This window comes from Rattus norvegicus, chromosome X, assembly GCF_021556685.1.
Source record: "Rattus norvegicus strain SHRSP/BbbUtx chromosome X, alternate assembly SHRSP_T2T, whole genome shotgun sequence".
Lineage (NCBI taxonomy): Eukaryota > Metazoa > Chordata > Mammalia > Rodentia > Muridae > Rattus > Rattus norvegicus.
In genome coordinates, this window is record NC_141554.1 from 105001237 (window position 1) to 105025129 (window position 23893).

Below are 23893 nucleotides of genomic sequence, written 5' to 3' on the forward strand. Positions count from 1 at the left end.
GGAATAAAAGACGAATAAGGCCAAGCATTTTGGGTGAGTAGAATAATTAAAAGAAAAAAACAAAAAGAAAAGTAACCTGAGCTAAAAAGCCTGTTTAGCAATGTGGAAGAAGAATTCAGTGCGCCGTAGGTGTGATTATAGACTTGTAGAGAAAGCTCTAACTCTTTGGCAGCCATGGAGCCCAACCTGGTCTCATCCTTTACTATATACTCAACTACTGGTGGAATGCAATAAAAATGTGCTAAGAAATACCACCTCTAAAGACATCATCACATTAGGCTACACTGATGACCCAAATGCCACCAAGGTTATTTGTTTGGGTTGCATTCGAATTAAGATGCAAGTCCTCCTCGGAAAGGAGACAGCAGTTTGTTTAACAAGTCCCTGGAAACAGAGCATTAAACGATCAAATTGTAAGTGGCTAATAGGAGAGAAGCAAGTAAAGGAAATGAACACAGGGAGGGGCTTTGGGTAGAAGGGCTAGTGGTAGGACTGGAACTATGAAAACTTAAACAGTACAAACAGTATTTGATGCTCGAGCTGCCAAATGGAGTTAAAATGCAGGCAGACAGATACAGTTACACTCTGCACACAATTGTTTCAAATGCTAGGCCTTGCATCCCCCAGAGACCATGAGCAATGCTCTTTTGCTTGTGCTTTCTTGTCTTCCTGTGCACAGAGCTAACATCTTTGTTACAGATCTCATCATTTAAGGGAGGGAAACACATACTCGAAGAATGCATTCAAATTCAAAAAAATACAATTCAGACAGGAAATATGGACAAAATGCCTAATATGCTAAGTATGCAGAATTAAATTGAATGAGGCACTTGGGACGGGCAAACAAAAGAGGCTGCAGCACATACACTTGGAAAGGGAGTACTAAGTTGGAAATACAGAAAGTTTTCCCGTTGATTACTCCAGAGCATACTGTGAGAAGAGAGGTGGGAAGGAATAGGAAAGTTGACTTTACATTGTGAATGCGAGAGAAAGACATGATAAGAGGAAATCCCAATAATGAAAGTGAAATCATAAATTAAAATCCAATAAGATAGGTAAAGTCAAAATGCCTATCGAAAAACAGCAATCACTTTCTTAAATAGCGGTACATATAACTAAAACAGAAAGATGGATAGACAAGAATGCCCTTTAAAGTCGAAGTAGAGAGCCTGTGACAAATGAGGCCCATTTAGTTCAAGGACAAAATATATTTATGATGTTTTATCCTCTATTTCTCCACTAGGCTAAGTTCTTCGCATAGATCACTATCTCAAAAGGCTAAACATTATAATCAGTGGGGATAGTAACATAAATGCAGTTCTGAAAGACCGATAAAGCCCAGATATTCATATGTATTAAATACCCAGAAGACTGAAAGGCCCCCAAGGTAAACTGAAGCAACTCTGGCCATAGAATTTTGACAGGAAATGGGCTAGGACTCCTGAACCAATGGCCAGTTAAGAAATCAAAGGAAGGAGCTAATCATTCCATTGTGAGAAAGGCAACCGCAGCTGCCAAAGCATTAGAGGGGAAACATCTGCGTTCTTCACTTAGGGGAAAGACCTAATTAAGTTGAAAATCGCAAACTATTCAGAAATGGTGAAGGAAGATGAGAACATGAATTGGATGTATGGAAGAAAGAGGACCACTTCCACAAAAATACATACATTGGACAACTAAACACACACAAACAAAAGCCAAAGAGGAGCAAGACTCTCACAATGTTTAGCACAACTTAAATTGAGCAATTTTCACCCCATGTCGCTCACAATATAATGGAAGCATTTTTATATACTAAAGCCTCATAACTAAGAGCCATATTTCCTGGTACATCTTCTTATTTAGAAACAGAGAAAAGCTCAGCTTCAGAGTACTGCAATAATGTTTTAATGCTAAATACACTATTATAGGTTAAATAGGATATTAGCAACAGTGAGCCCCTCTAAATCACTGCAGTCTGGACCCTGCAATACATATGAAGGAAAGAGAGAATGGTAGGTGCTGGAGATCATATAGGGAGCTAGTGCAGATTCAGAATTTCTATCCATGTGCTTGAACAGGACTTTACCCTCCCCCCCCCATCTCCACAACTACAACAGAAAATTAAACCAACAATAACAACAATACAACACCAACAGAAGAGGGGAAAAGGAAATAGAGTAGTGATGATTTATAAATTCAAGATGACAGTTGTATGTTTCAATGATGTGAAAACGTAAGTTTACATTTTCATTGAGAAATAGTCATTTCCAAGTTACATATAATATACATATAATATATATATTCTCACACACAAAGAAAGCCCATCATGGTAGCCCATGCCTGTATTCATAGCTGGTAGGAGGCTGAGGCAGAAGGGTCATAGATTTAAAAATCATCCTGAATTATAGAACGAGATCTTTTATCAATAAGACAAAAGCAAATCTAGAATGACTATTCCTCAGAAAACCTGTACTCCAATAAGCCAAAGAAAGAAAGAAAAAAAAGAGGAAAAAAAGGAATCTGATCAAAAAGAGTCCAAATCAGAGGAAACAAGGAGAAACAGAAATCAAAGACTGATTTTTATCAGACATTTGGAGGAATGGAGTAGGTATATATCAAAGGGAGCAAGAAACCAGCAAAGCTAGAGTAGGAAAGCAGGAAGACATAAGTGGTGATTCAACTAGCATATTGTGGAAAATCAGATTGCCAGAGACACAGATAACACAGCAGGCCAACTCAACAGAAAATGTAAGAAAGTGAAAGGGCAGGAACTATACAAATGCTAAAGCTGTAAATACACCTAGTCCTATCAAACATGCCCCTTGGGGTACTTAAAGCACACCCATCCTTTCCTTCATTTCATAGCAACACTACGTATGCCCTGACCTTTCTGGCATCAGTGAAGTTCTGCTGTATTTTCCCAAAGCAAAATATCTTCCAAACTGGAGGAGGCAGCCCTTTATACCAATGATGAAAACTTCCTGCCAATCCAGTAGCCTTTGAGAGTTCAAGTGGAAAAACAATACCCTGGAGTCACATATGTAGGAAGCAGAAACTTTCTTCGGATCTGTGTTCTTCCTTACAGTAACTCATTTTACAACTAGCATCTCTAGAATAATGGCATGAATGAGAACGTCCCTGGGGAACGAACCTTAAGAGGTGACTTATATTGTTGAGTAGTGCTTAGCACATGGATTGATGAATACTTGCTCATTTGGGATCACCTATAACCTGTGTGGGAAACTGGAAACAGTAGTAAGAAAGCCAACTCTCATCTGAAGAAAGCCACAGAAATGTTCAATAAAGTATAAAGGATAACTAAATCAGGAAAACTGAGCAAAAAAACTTCAATGTCACTGACTGTATTTCCTATAAAAGTAAAGTAGATGAAGTTGTTCTTCAAAGGGAGGACCATAGAACAAGGCTAATCTGTAGACAGGATGCTTGGAGGAAGACCTAAACAAGAAATATCAAGGTAAAAGTGCAAAGGAAAGGGGAGGGAGAGACTGCAGTTAAAACAGCAGTGGCCCCAAAGAAGAAAAGGCTTAGAGGATTAGTTTCAGAAAAACAGATGAACTGTAAGAGGTGAGACCTGCTAGGCAAGCAGGAGTTGTCTTAATCTTCAAGGCAAACAGAGGCAGTTAGCAACTAGGAAAGAGGCAATGAACTGACAATTAAGTCCATTGTACCCTTAAGACTTATTTGCTCCCTAATACCAGGGTTAAAAGCCTCCTGTTTGGTAGACGTTCGGTAGTTTTTAGTTTAACTGTATTTTTTGATAGACAAGTAACCTGCTACTTCAATTTGATTTTTACCCCAAGCTTTATGACATTGCCATTGAGCTGCTTCCAACAAATGAATGCCAAAGGGAGGAAATTAAGATAAAAGAACAATTACCCCTCAAAGCAAGCACACCATACCATCTGTTACCTTGAATATGGCACTCATTACAGACCCACTGGCAAATGGCTATGTGCTCAGGAATCTGAAAAGGTTGTGCCCCGAACCCAAAATCAGATAAAAGAAAGCTCAGCAGTGGAAGGGCTTTAACAATTATCAACCCCCCCCTCCCCTCTTCCTGCAGTAGGAAAACACTGGCAAGTCGTGAATTGCATGGCAAGAAAAGAAATCATACACCTACGTACTGAAAGAGAGGGTCAGGTAAAGAAGAAATCAGCACAGATTTCTAGTCAAATAAGGCTACTCGTAAGACTTCTATTTTGTCCATATTATAAAGTAGGAAACAGACATGGCTAAGAAGAATGACTCATAAGGATAAATTTTGGCAATTCCGTTTTGGGTATCTACTAAATAATAGGCATTGCGTTAAATGCTTGCCATATACTACCATCTCATTCAATTCTCTCCACATAGCTCCCTGGCAAATTCTACCAATACCCTGCATTATAAAGATGTGAAATTCAAGCAGGCAAATAATATGTTTATAGCCATACAGCCTTTGTGGAATGTAATGAGAACCTGAACCCCCTGACTCTTGGGTCAACCAGTGCCCTCCTTGGTAAATGAGATCACACTGAGATGAAAGCTCTCAGGCCAACAGGACATGAAAGGGAAGGGCACAAGGGAGAGAGCAACCTAGCAATCTGATTCACAATTATAGTGTACCAAGAAGAGGTGTGATACATATAAAGGTTATTGGTATATGGTTATTGGTCCTACCCATACTGCTCATCATCCCACCCTACAAACAGACAAGGTCAAAATTTTGAGAGGCTACTGACTTTAGCCAAAGCAGCATGGTAAACAAACGCTATGGAAATTTCAAGTTCTTGCTCCCACTGAGTCACGTGCTACAAAATTATTTTAGGGACTCTTTTAAATATTTTTCCTATAGCATATCAATTTAGACTTTTAGATCCAGAGAAGTTATATAATTTCGGCTGCATTTGTTATGGGATGTCAAATTATGAAAGGAACATGATTTTCTCAATGAATCAGCCATTTAAAAAAAAACCCCATGGTGCTGACCCCTGTGTTTAAAGTTCTTTCTTCTTATCTTTACTTGTACACAGTTCTCTCTTGTCCCTCCTTTCCAATTGCATATTGACAAATGAAATTACATCATAAGGTCCCTCACAAGCCAAAAACTTTATGCTGCAAAAATGCAGTCTGCTAGCTACATTCAAAAGCTTAGAACCAATAAGGGTGGGCCACCTAACTGAGAGTAAAGCATGGCAAACAACTCTAAGAAAGGCAAGGGTCGCACTAATTTTTTCATTGATTATTTCGTTTGTATGAAATCCTAAGATTTTAAGAGCCCACGGCTGAAGGTTTTCTTTTTTCAATCATTAACAAATTCACTTTTTTTACACCGCAAAAAGGGCAAAAATTCAGAGAAACATAAATCCCCATCATTTCTCAGATGACAGTGTCCCCATAGACCTGCTGTGAAGTCATTCATATGGCAAGAAGATATGACCTTTCAGGTAGGAGCTGGGCATTTTTCAGTGCATTCTTGGAGTAGAAAAAGAACAGAAGGGATTCTTTAGATTCTTTATTTGTAGGGTGACTTTTTAAAGGAAAAACTAGAAATGAAAAATGTATTTTCTTTTTCTTTTCTTTTTTTCTTTTTTCTTTTTTTTTTTTTTGGAAAGTCTGACCATGCTGTACGAACAGCAGTAACAGCAGAAGAATCAATGATATCTGCCACTTATCAGCTTTTTAAGAGCAACGAGGCAAGAGTTATACAGATGATCCTAGGGACTGAGCTGTGCATTTTTTGACCTAGGGAAGGCTAAGTAGAACACCACTATGGAAAAAAAATGAACCAGAGATTTGCTTACCTCATAAGGGTTCCAGAATGCATGCATTTTTATTTTTATTTTTACTTAAATTAGCCCAGACTTCACTTCCAATCTTTCATGGATCTTATAATCTCTTTATATCTCAAAAGGGATGGTTCACAAAAATGACTGGATAGGGAATGGAGCTTCCAAACATCTACACATTTCACAGTAAGTAAATCAAATAACAACTCTCAAATGTTCTTTAGGACACCGAGAGCTCTGAGCAAACTTGTAAGGTTTAGTGGCCTCTCTTTTCTCTGCATTTTCCTCCTCTAAGACTGTATTCAGTATCAAGAACGTCATCCTCCCTGAATCTCTCCATAATCTCCACTTTGGAACAATATCTAACAAAAACTCACTTACAACTTAATATGAATTTGAAAACGTATATTCACTGTCCTCCTGTGGGGTGCCTGCAATTTGAACCATCATCATGAAATGCAATGCCTTGGCCTCTGTTCAAAGGATCTCAGATATGGAGTTTGGGATAATAGGGATGCTGACTGAGATCAAACAGAAAGGAAAGGCTAGGTCAGTGACTCAATCTACTGTTTATGCTTTGAGTACTTACTATTTGGCAGTAAATAGACAAAGTGAATCATGTCATAACTACCTTGAGAAGTAATTTCTGTAGTTCTCCCATTTTGCAAATGAGATAAAATTTGAGTGACTAAACTGAGGTCTATAGTCATCAATTATCAAAGGTTAACCAGGGACTTAGATTTGTCCTATTCCAAAGTCTGTAATCTTTTTTTTTCCTATGCTGTGTGGCAAGACTGGCAATGTTGAATTTGAATACTATGGAGCAATATTAAAGTATTTGTATTCTCCCATTAGAGCCAGTTCATAAGAGCTACACCCTATATTTATAGGGCACTGTCTATGTGTGAGAAGCAGAATTCTGAGGCTTACCTATGAGGATTACTTACATCATACTTACTGAGGGAAATCTTGATTATATCTCATTCAATCCCTGTTGATCTTAGTTTCAACCACAAATATGTGCAGCTTATGTCATTGCTCTCTCATCACCTCATTCTAACTTTCTGTACAATTCTCAGCCTACTAAGAGAAGTCTGACTTTATTCTTCAGTTCAAATAGCTTTTTTTTTCACTCTTTAGATTTTTGTTTTTAATTCTACGCTTGTCTACCACTTAGAATTGTTGTAAAGGATAAATAATGTATTATAGTATGCCTTGCGTAGCACAATGGTTCCAGAGACTGTAAGGTTTCAAACCTTCTATATTAATGGCAATTGGAATTTAGGATGCCAGAAAGACTCAGTAATGCTACACGTTCTATATCTGCTTCCATACCTGAATTTCTGGAGTAAGAATTTTAAGCTCTAAAGGATCCTAGATGATGATTAATAGTGTTCCCCTAGAAGATGCTCTCCTTTTCAAAATTATGTAAGACACTGTCTAACTTTGTAAATCTCATTTAAGAGACAGCTAATTCCTCATCTAGAGATTCAGTCCTACGGGATCTGTAAATCGTTATTTATTTTAGATAATTCTTATTTAGAATACAAAAGAAAAGCCACTACGAGGTGCTAAAGATGGATACGCAAAAGGACAGGGTGCAACATGCTTCAAATGCTCACAATAATATTTCTTTAATGATATACTTACTCCCAAGTATTGGGCTTACCAAACAGAGTGGAATGGGGAACTAACAGGGACAAAGAATGCTGCTCCTCCATCTTCCGCATGGAAACACAGTATTTTCAGTAATGGGTGGGCCTATCTGACAACCTATCATTTTGAGTTAAGGAGCACTAGTTAAAAGATGTTTCCTCCTTCCAACACTACAACACTCATCTTTGGCTCATCATCACACAGGAAGCAAAACAGAACTTTATCTTTACTCAAAATTCAGTCCAAAACACAAGGTAAACAGGCTCTGGCAGGCTTGCTACAGCTACAGTCTGGGTAGGACCTAAGGACCATCAACAGATGCATCTGCTGATGCAAAATGTAGACATAGTGGAAACAATTTCAGTCCATTTTCATACTATCAGAACCTGGAAAACATTGTAAATTATATGACCACAGAACTTTCCTGGCATTTCATTTGCCAGAAAAATATAGATCAGTCACTCAAATTTTACTCAAATGGCCAGTCATTTTCCTTCATAATGGGAAACATTCGACTACCACAATCCTTAGAGTAAACCGGGTTTCTTTGAAAAAGCCTGAACAGATCATTTTAAGGCTTACTAATTGGCATCACAAAGGAAACACCAAAAGGTAAATAGGAGATAATGAGTTTGAAGTGTTGGTTTCTTGGTGCCTGCTCTGGTAGTTCAGTCTGTTTTGCAGACTCATTAGCTGACTAGATTGATTAGCAGCTGAGTTCGGAAAGTGCTCACTTGCTGTGTTAGCAGACTACTGTGATTTGATACGCCTACCCTGGAGTTAGTTAACTAGGGCCCAATGGTGATGATTTCTCTAATCAAAGAAGGAAGGTTTCCTCACCATCCGATTTCAGGTTAAGTCAATTATAAATCTGAAAGCGTTTGGTGAAAGTCAAGACAGGTACAATGAAACCGTCTAAATTGACAGCCCTCACAAAGGCCTGGCTACATTCTCGGAAACTTACTTGATGTTTAGGCATTGTTTTTCTGAGTTCTCATTTTGCCAGTAAGCAAAAATCACCCACTATACAAAAACTCAGGCTTAATAGAGAACTCACAGATAATCACTCAACTTTTTTTTGAAATGTACAAACAGTTTGATGAGCACTGAGTCCAGAGAAATAATTTGTACTTTGTGCTGCACTCTGGACTTTGTCATCAATTTGTATTCTGACATTAATACAGCTGTTCAACTGTTTTGTACGTCAATTTTTCTCCCAGAAAGAAAAAAATGGAACAGATATTTATATGCAGCGTGTCTGGGGGATGCAATCAATGCTCAAATTAAAAGAACTAAATTTTCTGGCTAGTCATGGCAATAACAAAAGTTGCCTGAGTTTAAAATAATTTACTTTTGCATATCAGTAATTGTTCCATTTCTGTTGCTAGCTTGTCTTGGTTTATCAGTAGGGTACAACAGGACTCTTTGAAGCTGGAGGCATTTTTTTGTTTCAATAAGCTCATTTTTAAATTAAATTAAAATCAAAACCATTCTTTTGGTTCATCTCCCAGATTAAAGCTAACTGACAGCCTCATTAATGATTAAAAACAGCAGGTGGTGATGGCTTGGAACAGTTTGACCAGTCTAAATATCTTGGAACCTACATCTTTCCCTTTCTCCCTCTTTCCCATGTATTAAAATGGAAAGATTCTGTTGTTCACACAGGTTGGTAATTTTACAGACTGAAGAGCAGAGAGGAAAGCAAGTCGTCCAACATCCATTGAAGGGAAGAAAAAATATAGAAAAATATAGAGATTGAGAGAATGGCAGTAGAGAAGTTGGAAAACAGATTTCTGGAACAGAATTAGTATTTGCAAACTAATGCCTGCCTGGGAAGCTACCTTGCTATAATCAATTAGGGCTACCAAGTTTTCCCAGGTAATTAGAGCAACGTATTTTTTCAGATTTTCACGTAAAAAGAAACAACATTATAAATTATACTTTCAGTCAAGCCAGATTTCAATTATACTCCTAGAAGACTTAAGAGACTAGATTCTAGGCCAGGGTTCAGAAAGCCACTAAGGCTTAACCGGTTGGACGAAGAGTCCATAAACATATGTATAGAGCTCTGACTTCAACCATGTTGAAATTTTTCCAGTTAAGTTGAGACAGGAATCCAAGTAATCTCATTTGCATTGAAGTGGGCATTACTTAGATTAAAAAGAGCAAAACTTACAATTAAATAATGTCTATTTTTTTATTTAGCAGCCTGCCTGTTTGTTATTAAACCTTGTGAAGAATAACAAAGTAGAACTATTATTCCTGATTACAGGGACTCTTAAGAGACAAAGTGCCCCTCCAAAAGCCTCTTCAATGTGGCAGTACGTTGAATTCAAAGTACATTTTCTGATAAATTCCTGTAGCACCTCCTAGATCCAGTGCCTTTCATGTGACCTCTGCTACATGCCAGCTTGTACATACCTCTAGGCACACAGCAGATCTCTGGCCTGCCTATTTCTAAATGATGTCCAGAGTTCATCATAAAACCTTACATCTCCTGCAATACCATTTTGAATTTGTCACCTACACCCATGTGGCTGTCCTCAAAAGCTATACTTGATAACTCTAGAGACCATTTCATTGCCATTCTTTTTCTTTTGATTTTTTCTCTCTTGGGAGTGTATGTGCACACATGTTTGAGATGGGGTGTGTGTGTGTACATGTACATAAGCACAGAGACAAGAGGGATTTCGGGTGTTCTGTGCCTTGTTCCCTGGACACGGAGTCTCCAGGTAAACTTTGGGTTTGGCTGGTGGTCTGCAAGCTTCAACCATTTTTGGAGTCTGTGCAACCTCCCCCCACTGACGGTGGTACACGTTTGGGAAATCGTGTTAAATAGGTTCTGGTGATTTAAAGTCGGTCCACCATGCTTGAACACAGTGTTGTTGCCTGCTGAGTCATCTCCCAGGCCCCTCACTGTGAAGAACAATTTTATATTCCCTTCACTTAGCAGAATAATTGGTTTTTGAGATACTATTCTTCCAAGTTACAAAAAAAAAAGTCTGTCATTTCCACCCACCTTGAGTTTTAGAAGGTCATGTATGACCAACTTCTAGATTATTTAGGACCTCTGAAAACATCTCTTTAAGAGCCTGTTGATAGTACCCAACAAACGACATTTCTCATTGCCCTAGAGGCCAACTTAAACATTGTGTGACCTGGTGTTTGGTGCTGTTATTTTTATTTCTAAGCTGGAGATTTATTGTGAAGTCTTACGTGAAGAAAAAGTGAAAATATTTCTCTGTAAAAAATGTACCTTTTGAGTGTGGATGTATTAAGTAAGGTTTCCTTGGCTCAATGCATACTAGACACATGGTGAAGACAGAGATTTAAAACACCAGGGAAAAATTAATTCTTGATGACTGAAAAACAGGTATGGCAAAAGAAAGGCCATCTTGCAAGCACCCACATACTAATAGATGCTGTATAATTCTGATATACTTTAAGTTGCTTCTTAAACTGTTAGTATACATAATTTCCCATATTTATTTCATAGTAAATGTACTAAAGGAGAAAGAATCAGAAAAATACAAATATTTAAACACTGTGTTTAGACTCATGCTTCTCTCTCCTGATGGGTTATAATGGTTCATAGTTTTATAATTGTAGGCAGGAATAAGTTTATATAAAAGGAGAGTTTCAAAAAGGATAATTAGCATCCTACTTTAGTGCATCTTTTAAGCACTTGAAACAGGCAATATTATAGCCCCTTAGGATGTGGGCCACAATCCCATGTAGGATCATGTAACTGAATATGGGGACTGTAGAAAAACTGATGCCAGGTAAATATTTCTGTATACACAACAACCACAAATTAAGTAGAATCAATGGCACGCTGAATCTGAGGTGTTTTAGACAGTGCTAGCTCATGTTGAATCCTGCAATAGCATTGCAGCTTTGGTTCTTACAAAACACAACATGTGTACTTTGCTTCAGGCACCACACAATACCAAGTCACACCACCGGAAGCACCTTGGACAGAATATTGAATGGTATGAAATTCCATGTTTATCATGCTATTCTTATAGTAAACAACAGGACTTAATCACAAGAAACAAAGGTTTTTATTATTTTTCTTCCATAATTCCTCAATGCATATTAAATTATTATATTTTGAATTATATTGTCTTAGAATGCCTTATTTTTAAAATGTCATGTTTGAGTTGCTGACTTGAGTTTCATTTTTTAAAAAAATCATTAAATGAATTCTGGCTTGGGATTAAGATATGATGCTGACAAATTCTGAAATGGATGGAAAGATACTTTTGCCATTTTTTGATCTGTATTTATACAAACCACTGTTCTCTTCATTGATGGATATAAAAATCACAGTATTTTTACACTAAATTTTAGAAAATTAAGTTTCTATATCTTGCATTATAAAATATCAATCCAATATTTAACTATGTAAAAATAAATAAGTAAATTCACATTTTTCATATGTAAATTTTCTTTCATATTTAATAATTGATAAATGTATACAGAAGATATATTTTTAAAATATATTTCTCAATGATTTATTATTAAGAAACATTTATGTATATACTTATTTAGTCCACATATATACTTCATTTAAACCTTTTTTATAGGTGAAATAAGTCAGGAGTAGAAAAAAATTAAGAAACCATCAATTTTGACTTCGCTCTTACCTGTTACCCTAATGGCACTCTATCTACTCATTCTACCCTATAGAACTTGCTTTTGCATGCAACATCTGGGAGAGATTCACCTAGCAAACCACCCAAATAGAACACAATTTTATCTAGCATACAATCTTGGGCTTCCTGCTATTTCTCCAATGGGATCCCATTTCACCAAAGTATCTTTGAAAATGCATTTTGCTTTCCAGTTCAAATAATCTTAATTGATTTCTTCACTGATCATATGGCCGTCTATTCCATACTGGACCATTTATGCTACTGGCTCATAAACTCCTACAGAATCAAACTCTAAATTGTTCATTGTGCGCCCTGCTCTATCTTCCAGTGCTTAAAACCATTGAAATTCATAGTATAATCTAATCAAGATAGCACATGGCACCCTCTGGATGAATAATGAATCTTTCATCTTAACCGGTATTAATAGTAAATTTGCAAATGATCTTGAATGTGAAACAACTAAAGCTTCCAAATAAATTATAAAACCCCTGTCTCTCTCTCTCTCTCTCTCTCTCTCTCTCTCTCTCTCTCTCTCTCTCTCTCGTCTCTCTCTCTCTCTCTCTCTCACACACACACACACAATTACTTTTCATATTTGAAAGAAAATAAACATCTGGTTTTACTCCAAATGTCTTACATGAAGAAAAACTGATGATAAAATGTAAAAAAAAAAAGTGAATAACTGCTAATGTCAAAGATATTTCATTATTTAAAAGCAGCTTTCTATTGAAATCAATGACTGTCTTAATAAAATATAAATAATGCTTTGTAGAAATCCTATTATGTAATCCAACAATGTATCAGTTGAAAAAAGATAAGCTCCACCTCTCGCCTCTCTCCCTAGCTTCAAAGTTATATTTGACAGAGAGAAAAATAAATATTTCTGGGCATCAGAAAAAAAGTTGAATTAGGCATTGAATAGCCATAAACCAGCAAGGTAAGAAACCTAGCATGTTATGGTGAAATTAAAGATGAACAGAAAATTCAACCTCAAAATGAGTATGTTTTAAAATATTTTCTAACACTGTTGTGCAAATTAGATCATGGGATATTTTCATAAAGTAATATTTTTCTTAGTCTTTTGTATTGGCATAATAATAATTTTATTATTGAATCATCTCAGTAGACCCTAAATAAGGAAAAGTAAAAACATATTACTTTTTTTTTTTTGCAGGTCAGTAACAGCAGAGTTAATACATTCAATAACACATGAGCCCTCAAAAAAATATATTGTTGAATGAGGAAGGGCAGATGGGTCAGTTGGTATAGGCTTTTACAGTTCAATCTCCAAGACCCACAAAGTGGAAAGAGAGAACCAATTTCTCCAAGATGCTCTCTAACATAAACATGCTTGTCACTGATTGAATGCTCTCTAACTCTCTCTAACCCTATCTCTCTCTTTCTCTCTCTCTCTCTCTCTCTCTCTCTCTCTCTCTCTCACACACACACACACACACACAGACACTCACACACATATACACTAATAAATAATAAATGTAATATTATTTTTAATTTTTGAATGAAAAATTAGTGTTGTGTATGTCTTATGCCTACTTAATATCAAAATACTATACTGAGCCTGGGGCAGAATGTCATATATATGATGTATCATATATATGGCAACATTGTAAACCTGATTCTATGTTCAAGTAATTAAACATTTCAGTGTGTATATTAGCAAGATGAAGATTCTTTTTAAAGTTTCTATATGAGCGGAACTAGGAAAGAAATAACCACATGAATTGCAAAACAGTATATCTAGCCTCAAAGATGCTAATTCAGGTCCAGGGGGATCTAATCAACCTCTTTGTTGAAGTAAAGATAAAACTTTTTGACAGCAAATGCTATTCTGATAAAATGGAATTTTCAATTACTCTATGAACATCTGGTCAGAGCTACAATTTCTGGAGCCCAGCAGCATACTGCTTTGCAGTGTCACAAAATATTCTCCACTGAGAACTCCCTGTTTTGCCAAGAGATTAATTGAAATGAGTGTTTGGAAATTTAGTGAGGTGAAAGGTAAGTCAGGGGATAGATAAGGAGATAAAGATGTTCAGTCACTGAATCCTAATTTCACTAAAAGACTAGAGAAAATGAAATTCCACACTGTTGGTAGAGTGTTAAGTACAAAAATCTTAATATATTTGTGGTTGACACTAGCCTATGTACGGAATGAAGACTATGGGAAACTTTCATGGCAATGGTATAGCAGCAGTCACATTAGGTGCACACCAAGTTCTTCTGATCCATATTTTACACAGAAAACACATTAAGTAATATTTAGATGATGACTAAATGTTGTAAATGACTAAACGATGTAAATAAATGTTACATAAAAGGCAGAACTTAACACTTCCTGTTAAAACTTCTTCCCTAAATGAAGCAATGACGATCTTGCATTTGGGTGTGCTTGGATGTGAAAAGCAGATCAACATCACTGATCAACATCACTGATCAACATCACTGTAAGTTTCTGTGTATTGCTTCTGTTAGATACCAATAAGTATGGGAAGGAAACCAACTCAGTGTTGTAGTGAACTCCAAATTAGGTGCATATTAGAGCAATTACCGTCATCTTTTCAGTAGATGAATTTATAATCAATAATTAAAATCATAAGGAAATTGAGTGTGATCTGAAACAAATTACTTGGAACTAGTGTGCAGTTCTAAGACATGATCCTGATAAACTTTACATTTAAGCATAATGCAATATCCAAATCACCATAAATGGCTTTGCAAAAAAAAATAGTAAGAGGGAAGCAAGCGATCTACTAAGGCTAGCACAACTCATCTCAGAGAAAACGTGGCTAATGAGAGATTCAATCTGCTAATATCCTCAATTATGCAACAAAATCAGGAGTCTAAGTCATCGCTTGACACCCTATTGCCAATTTTAGGCATTAAAGGAGTCTATTCTTATTTTCTCAGGAAAGTGGCAAGCTTACTGAATAAAATCAGACAGGGAATGCATTGGTTAAGATAGCTGTCTTCTGAGACGCTCTGCCAGAGCATGACAAAAACAGAAGTGGATGCTTGCAGCCAACCACTGAACTGAGAATGGAGTCCCCAATGGAAGAGTTAGAGAAAAGATTGAAGGAGCTGAAGGGGTTTGCAACCCCATAAGATGAACAATAGCAACCAACCAGATACCCCTCCACCCCCAGAGCTCACAGGGACTAAACCACCATCAAAAGAGTACACATGGAGGGACCCATGGCTCCAGCTGTATATGTAGCAGAGGATGGCCTTGTTGGGCACCAATGGGAGGAGAAGCCCTTGGCCCTACCAAGGCTAGACCTCCCCCCAGCCTTGCAGTGTAAGGAAATGTCAGGGTAGAGTGTCGGGAGGGGGTGGTTGGGTAGGGGAACACCATTATAGAAGAAGGGGAAGGGAGATGTGATAGGGGGGGTTATAAATGGGGAAACTGGGAATGAAATACCATTTGAAATGTAAATTTAAAAAATATCCAATTCAAAAAAAGAATTGTATTTTAAAAAGAATAAGAGATGTGGTTGTGATTGTGATTGTGATGTCCAAGATCTGCATCAAATCACCCCAGGAGCCAAGACAGAAATAAGCTTGGCAAATGTGGTAGCACGCGTTCTCAAGGTGCTTTGAGACCAACTGAGAGATAATATTCTAAAGAGTACATTATATCAAGGGAAATTTAGGTTAAAGAACATCTTCCTTTCCAAGAAGTCACAAGATCAACACGACAGGGGACAAACCTAGATAAGCCATATTAATTTATGGGTATGATGGATAGCAAATAAAGCTGGAGTTGTATGGCAACCAGGGAATTAAGTTCAACAAGTTCACCCACCTACTGACCTGGTTTCAAACTTGTTAAGAGAGATGCCATGGTTTAGAGTGCTTTAGAAAGCAGAGACTCTTTTTATTCCTTTGTTGGCATTCTGACTCAGATCACAAATATGTTTTTGTGAAGTAATCAAAACATAATCCGAACTCTCCAGTAACTAAACATCTGGGTTTTGTCCTTTGAATTTGAAAGTCTTTTAAACAGTCTCCTTCCCTCACTGAACACAGTGATTCTAGAGTTTCTCTGCTTAAGAGGACTCTCAGAAAAGTTACTGAATACTAAGACATTTGGGCCTTTACTCAAGACCGAAGATTCTCTTGTCATTCACACTGAGCATTCGCATGCTGTAGCAAAGTTTTAAAAACAAATACTGGGTGGAGAGATGGCTCAGTGGTTAAGAGCACTGACTGCTCTTCCAAAGGTCCTGAGTTCAATTCCCAGCAACCACATGGTGGCTCACAACCATCTGTAATGAGATCTGATGCCCTCTTCTGCTATATCTGAAGACAGGGACAGTGTGTTCATATATATATATAATAAAAACAAATACTGAAGGCACTTAAGGCAGTTCAGTGAAGCCTAGGGCTCCAGTGTCTCTCAAAAAGAATGGGCCAAATATAATCTGTACCATCTTAAATACTGACAATACAATGAGATTACATAACCAGCCATTTTTGCCAGCTCAAGAAAAAAAATAATGGGTACATAAAAATCATTTTTACTTTGATATTCCTGTGATTTCCCATCAAGTACATGTTCCCACATGCACAGAGAAAGAGATGATGCTAATGTTGAAAGTAGAAATGTCATAAGAATGACCCACAGTTCTGGCATCCAAGCTGAGCCAAACTCCCCAGTAAGTGGTGTAAGATTTTACCCTTTGTTGCTTGTATTTGGGATGTTGTCGCAATGGTTCTCACAAACAAAAAGAAGCATCAGATTTAGAGTTTTGTCTGAAGAGTTCAAGATCTGGATTGTATGGTAAATTCTGTGAGTGAGTACCTTTCAACTAATGAGCTTTAGCATAAAATAAGATACACTTACATGAACGCAATTTTGAGACAATAAATACTATAAAATGTAAATGGTTGGAATAATTGTGGGTTTTATTTTTTGCTTTTCTTTTTGATTCTTTGTTTGGTTTTTGGGTTTTGTTTTTGTTTTTGTTGTTGTTGTTGTTGTTATTTCGAGTACTAATAATCAACCCAAGTTAGCAGGTGACGCAGTTCTTACAGAAAGCCTGGGATTGGTTTAGAATACAGTTACGTATTATAAAATCATTGGAAGTTGTTGGTAAAGACTGATATTTAAACAAGAGTACAATTTGTTTTTTGTCACTCAAACTCAAAAAGACCAGCTCAAGTATTAGTTCAAAGTTTAACCATTGCTGGAAAAATAAAAAAAATGAAATTATAAGCTTGTAAATCAAATACACGAAAAATAAAGATGTTGCCAAAATGATATAGCAAAGAAAAATGTGTCTATGTGCATGAGAGTATGTGAAATCATCAATTTTTATACAAGACAGTCTTTGGATACTGCCACATCCTCATTTCATAATATTCGTGTTGTTTTCAATCTACACAGTACATAAGGGAACCCATTTGTAAGAAACACTCAGAACATCTAGCTGCAACCCACTGATACTGTTTTCCTAGAGAAATGTGACAAAAAATTAAAACAGATGTTGGTCTAGCCAGGCATAAAGTGAGAATCAATTACGGCGATTTTCATTCCTGGAGTAATTTCATTTTAGAGAGCATCTAAGAGAAAACCTCTGATCTAAATGAAGAAAGCCTTTCTTTGAGATACACATGAGTAGGAAATGATACATATCTGTCTGCATCCTCTGAGAATTAAATTGCCTCTGTTTCAGTTATATAAATGTTTAATTTTTTTCATCCTCAGTCATATAGTAAGGTTTCCCAGAAAGTATATTATCTCTGTAGATGTCACCACTCGCCAATTAAGGAAAGAAGCAGAGTACAATTGGAAGTGACCTGTCTATATTACAGACTTTGACACTTGAATCTCCTGAGGAGGGAATGGATTAGACAATTTAATAGAATTTACAGTGGCTAATTTTTTTCCATGAAAAACATTTAGTTTTGTGAATCATGCATTTTTTGGATTCATTTAGAAAACCAAAACAAAAGAGTTTAATGATGTTTACAGTGAAATGAGACAGCTGAAGACCAGCACGTAATCACCATATTTTGTTTTCTCGTCTTTAAGACTTTTAGCAGTAGGGCTTCCAGCTGAGCATGAGACTAGCTTTTCTCAAGACATAGCCAAGCATTCTGAAGCTTCACTGAGCCTAAACACCAAATTGAATTCATACTTCTTAATTGGAAAAGACAGGCTGGTTGCATATCATGTTTACATCAGTAAAATATTGAAAATGACATTTGTGCCCAAGTCCATATGAACAATCTGCCTTAGTTAAACTCTGCTAGTGTTTTGATACCCTGGTTTCTGCCTAGCACAATTTTAAAGACTGCTTCTTCCTAAATGCACTTGTATCTGGGTTCATAAAATAGGTTCTCTTCATAAATGAGGATGTGGCTCCTCGCATGTGTTTGAAGATTCATTTCACAATAACAGAAGGGTTTGTATGAACTCAATCACATTCTCTTACCATGTCTCCCCTGTAACCAATGACATAAACATCAGCAGTAGCTCTGTGGCTTTGAAATAGAAACGCTGTGAGCAAAATAGAATGTCTAGTACTTGGTATCCCCAGGAAAGACTACATGATTTGTTGGCCAAGAACAGTCTCTGGGGTAAGTTAACCAGACTAGTAGAGAAAGAAACCCCACCTCTCTAGTCTCATTGGAGCTATGTTCTATCCAATTTAATTGCTCAGCCGAATCCATGCACTATAGCATAAACAGTCATTTATTCCTGGTGAGAAAGCATCTGCTTACTTCCTATGTACTCAGTGCAGTTATTATTAAAAGAATGTGGATGCAGCCGCTTATGAAATGCTTCAACACTGTACAAGGAGGTAGACTTATCTCAATTGATGTGGTACATCTCAAAACTCTCTAAGTGCTGCTAACCTGTGAACAAACTAGTAACACTTGTAAGGCAGTAAAGTAGTACAATGAGTCTAGAAAGACTCTGGGTTCTTCGGAGCAAACAGTTTCAACTTAAAGTTGTCCAGCCCTTACCATGGTCAGGCATGTGAGATCCCATGGAGGTCACGCTGGTATTGAGAACATCATTCACGGCAGTATCGCAGTACAGGCTCCTCTGGACATCATGTTCACTGTCGGTCTGGTCACTCTCCTCATGCCCACTATCCTTCAGGCTGTTGCCCTCTAGGTCCTTGAAGGTGGAGCTGCTGGGTTGAAGAAAGTACGTTAATTTACAACTGTGATAGATCTGACTTTTAAAATCTTTCCTAGCCAGGATGATGTCAGCTCTGTAAGGAGGCCAGCAGTGGCTAGATTGTCTAAAAGGGTAGAAATATGAAGAAGAGACATTTCTGTTAGAAGAGAATAGAATTTAACAATAAAAAGAGGTTCTTGATATTGAATGCTTATACAGCTAATATGTTCATTTGCTTAGCTTTTTTTTTTTTTTTTTTTTTTTTTTTTTTTTTTTTTTTTTTTTTTTTTTTTTTTTTTTTTTTTTACTGTTTCACCGCAGGCAAGGTGGCTAGAAAGCAAAATCTAAATCTAAAAAACATTTCTAAACAATATCACAATTCTGGGTTTTCCCCCACCCTTATACAGTTATACAGTCAAATAGAAATAGTTAATGCTTTGTGAGAAATTACTGTTCATGAGTTACTGTTTTAAGAGATCAACATTAACTTTTTAAGTCATATTGGCTATATAAAGCAAAGGTGCTAATTATATTCTTACTTATACATGAAACGACAGTTTTACAGAAGTTAAATGACTTGCACATGGTCACACTGATGGCAAAACAAAACAAAACAAAACAAATGTAGCACATCTAAGATCAAACTCAGCTTGTCGAATGTCAGTGGTTAAAATTGTTTCTCTACAGATATTTACTAAGCATCAATTATAAAAAGCAAAAATGGCAGAAATTGAGGTAGAAAAATTAAAATTAAAAAGGATGATCAGAGTTGAAGAAAACCAGGTCAGTCTCCTGCTTCTTTGATTGCTTGGTGTGTTTTTTTGAAACAGAGTCTCATTCTGTACCCAAGGCTGACCAGAGCCTTGATATATAGTCAACATTGGCTTTTGAAGATGTGACAAGCCCCTTCTTCAGCCTCCTCCTCCTGTATCCTGGGATTAGAAGCCTAAACTACATCTTGGCTCCCCTGTCAGTTTTGAGTAAAAAATGACGGAGGGACAAATTCAAAGAAAAGGATGGCTAGCTGTAGCTGAGGAAATCATTGGTGCACAGAATGGGTTTGGTCTAATTTTAGGTGTCTATTTGACTGGGCAAAGGGTGATCCAGGTAGCTAGTTACACCTTATTTCAGAATGTGTCTTTGAGTGTGTTAGCTGAAGAGATTAGCATTTAGATTGAAGAACTGAGTAAAGCATGTATCTTTCCCCAGTGTTGGTAGGATTCATCCAATCCATTGAAGACGTCCTGAAAAGAACAATAAGCAAAAGGTTGAATATCCTTTCTACTTGAACTGGGACATCAATATTCTCCCATATTCAGAACTCCTCATTTTCAGGCTTCCAGGCTCAGACTGGAATCTTTACAACTAGGTCTCTAATTCTCAGGCTTACAAATTATACCATCAGCTGCTCCAGCCTTCTAGTTTATTGCTGACCAAGCACAAATTTTCTGAAAACTCCACAAGTATATGAATCAATATTTTAAACTTCGAACATTCACAGGCCCGACTCTAGGAGACATTAAAAAGTTCACTGCATATAGTAAGAGCTTCGTCATAGAACAAGGACAATATGTCACTCTGCACATTTGTCCTAGAGGAAGCCTATAAAATTAATACATGACCAACCTAGATGTTGAATGCTTGGTAACATAAACATAAAAAGTGAAAGATCAAGAGAGAAGTAACTGGAAAGCCATGGTTATAAGAAAATGAGGAGTCTGGTGAGATAATGCACTGCCCTGTTAGTTAATTATTTCATAAAATATATCTGAGCATCGAAGTCATTAGAATTCAAATCACTCAACAGGCCAGTTTACTCAGTTCCTCCAAATTATGTCACAGAGATAGCTCGGTCCAATCAACCTACCAGGACTTAAGTCTATTTAAGAAAATCCTATAATTCTGTCATGGTTAAAAAGACCAATTGGAAATTCACAATTTAAAGTTTTTACCATTCCTAGCTTCATGGCCTAGATTCTATGGTTTCCTGTATATACGAATCCAAAATTTAAATGGATTCAAAGTTTATAATTTAGAAACAAAAATTGGCCCTGCCTTTGAGCATTCATAATACCTCAGGAGAGAACCAATGACCTGCCTGCATGAGATTACACACTGTTCCATTTTGATGATAAATATTAGCTTTCAACCTATATTATCTGGTTGTGAAACATAATGAAAAGTTCTTTAAATCTTTACTACAGAAACTGCCGTGGTAAGCCAAAGAACACAAGGCTAAATTGAATGCATTTCAGTAGTTGCCAAAATTTACTTGAGTTATATGATAGTGAATGAAAGAGTCTAAAGACAAATGTGATTGGCCATCCCTTAGAGTAGGGCTTCTTAATCTTGGTACTATTGAATTTTTAGGTCACATAATTCTTTATTGTATACATCTTGTGCATTATGAGATGTTTAATGGGTCTTTTGGCCTTTTCCCATTAGCTGTCAGTGATGACCACCACCAATTTTTAACAATTAAAAATATCTCCAGGGAGACACTGCAAATCACCCTCAGTTGAGAACAACTGCTCTCCATTCTTTCACCAGTATTTGTGTAACATGGCATGCAGGGAAAAAAAAAAGCACCGAAGTTGAAATCATTAGGGTGATCTGTCACTTTGTGTGGCTCTAGGTTCCACATCTAATCCTTGATTTCCTTGCCTCAATAAATGCACTTGATAAAGTCTCCCTCACAAGATCATCCTAAAGACTCAATAAGACACTTTGCATGAAAAGCCAGATAGAAATAGATGTCCAAAGAAATTAATTATTTAATATGATCACTATTCTGTGTTATAATGCTTTGTTCACATTACAATTAAATACTACAGCCACGACTATGGAATTGTTATAAGAATTTTATGTTTATTTAATGAATTTCCCTATCTTCTATAAACAATTGTCAGTCATTGTCCATTATGCCACTCCTCCTAAAATTGAGAAACAGAAAAAGATATCGCCTGTCAAATATATGTCCTTGCTCTATTGAATGATAAAAACTATATGACCTGATGCACTTTATATTTTGGCTCAGCTTCTCAAAATCTTCAAGGTAAGCATAATGCTTAATTGCACTGAGTTATCGCCCTGGAAGCTGGTGATCTCTATCTCACTTCTCCTAATTGGTTTTAAATCTGCCTTTTTAAAATTTTGTCATCCATTTTATATGTATCAGAATGTTGCAATCTACCTCGGGGCTTCTGGAGGTGGGGTTCCAGGTTTTTAAAAAAGAAGATAGAAAATATTAAAACTCGGAAAGATTAGCTACTATATTCTAAGGGGCTCATGTTGTGAGCAAAAAAGAAAAATCACAAAGGTATAGCCGCTACCCCTTCAAACCTCAGGATAGTTAACGCATTTAAAGATCAGTTTGCCCATCTGACAAACTAAGTACCGCTTACTGTGATCTTGTAGGGACATTTAGTGGCTTAATGAATGGATTTGTGTAAGGCAGTTTAAGAACCAGTGAGCAAGAAGCTGCAAACAGTAAAACAGCCTGGTAAATGGCTACTCACCCAAAACAAATAACAATTTATGCCCAGCATAAAAATGCTGATTTCACTTGCTTTATTACCTGTGTACCTCTTGGGAGATGAGACACTTGTAAAACAACTTTTGTGGGACAATAAATTAGGGGTACCTGTTTTCAATGCTATTGTAAATGCAAATGTTTCAACTACTGCTCTGGTGGCCAGCAGAGGGACAAGTTCATTTTAAAACACCTAGAGCAGAGTTCTATACAGATGTTGGATGAAAGAACATTACACTAACACTAACCTGTATGTGTCCTTTAAAATATAACTTTTGCAAAAGACAAAAGAATCGGAAAGGATACATGTCAAATCTCCAATCCGTGATCCTATACACCTAGAGAATGTCATTCATGACTATGAAGAAAGAGTCAAAAAGAGTATTGTAACTGGCTTTAAAGAAGTGTGATTCAGAGTGTTTCCCAGGCCACTTCTGTCATTAATCACCTTGAAGCCTGTTAAATATATGTTAATATTTGGAACTTCTCTAAAGATGGAGCAACCGACTGCCTTCACAGATGCATACTATTGTTCAGAAATTGCTGGTGCAAAAGAAAACTTTTAATAGGAAAAAAATGTTTCCCTCCACTCACTTCTCCTATTTATCTGAAAAACATGTAACAGGTACTGACCACATACATGGCACCATGCCAGATGCTACAGAACTCCAGTACTATTTTGGTAGTAAAGAAAGCCACCATGCATAGCTTAGAAGCCAGGGTTCATTTTCTTTTCTAAACTGCTTCTGATGTGTTGCTCAATTACCGTTGTGTTTTCTTTGAGCTATAGCCCCATGCTCTACTTGATATGGCTCCAAAAGCACTCCAGGAGTTGATATTAGCCAGCAGTGCAGAGAACAGGCTTGAGGAAGGAATGCTGCAGCTGTGTGTGGAAAAAAGTAGCACTGCTGGCCTTCCTTACTTTGAGGAGATGGCAGGGATACAAACATAGTAGTACTAAATTCCATCCAGGAAAAATAAAACCCAACTCACTTAGTTTTCTAATCTGGGTTTCTCTCAGAAACCAACTTGGGTATGTCCTCAGATTACAGATAATGTTATAGAAAAATATTAAACTTCAGAGATGAAGTAAATGCAAATGTTTCTATTACTGCTCAGGTGG

General features: G+C 36.9%; 1 protein-coding gene across 3 annotated transcripts in view; it reads right to left on the bottom strand.

The window, feature by feature from the left end:
• Window positions 1–23893, bottom strand: part of Pcdh19 (protocadherin 19) — a 105761-nt gene that overhangs the window by 23515 nt on the left and 58353 nt on the right. For 2 of the 3 annotated variants that reach the window (XM_087599846.1, NM_001169129.1), the window contains one exon: window positions 19079–19251. In XM_087599846.1, the coding sequence (XP_087455972.1) occupies window positions 19079–19251 (173 nt within the window). The remainder of the gene's footprint in view (window positions 1–19078; window positions 19252–23893) is intronic. The other variant, XM_087599847.1, reaches the window with a different exon arrangement.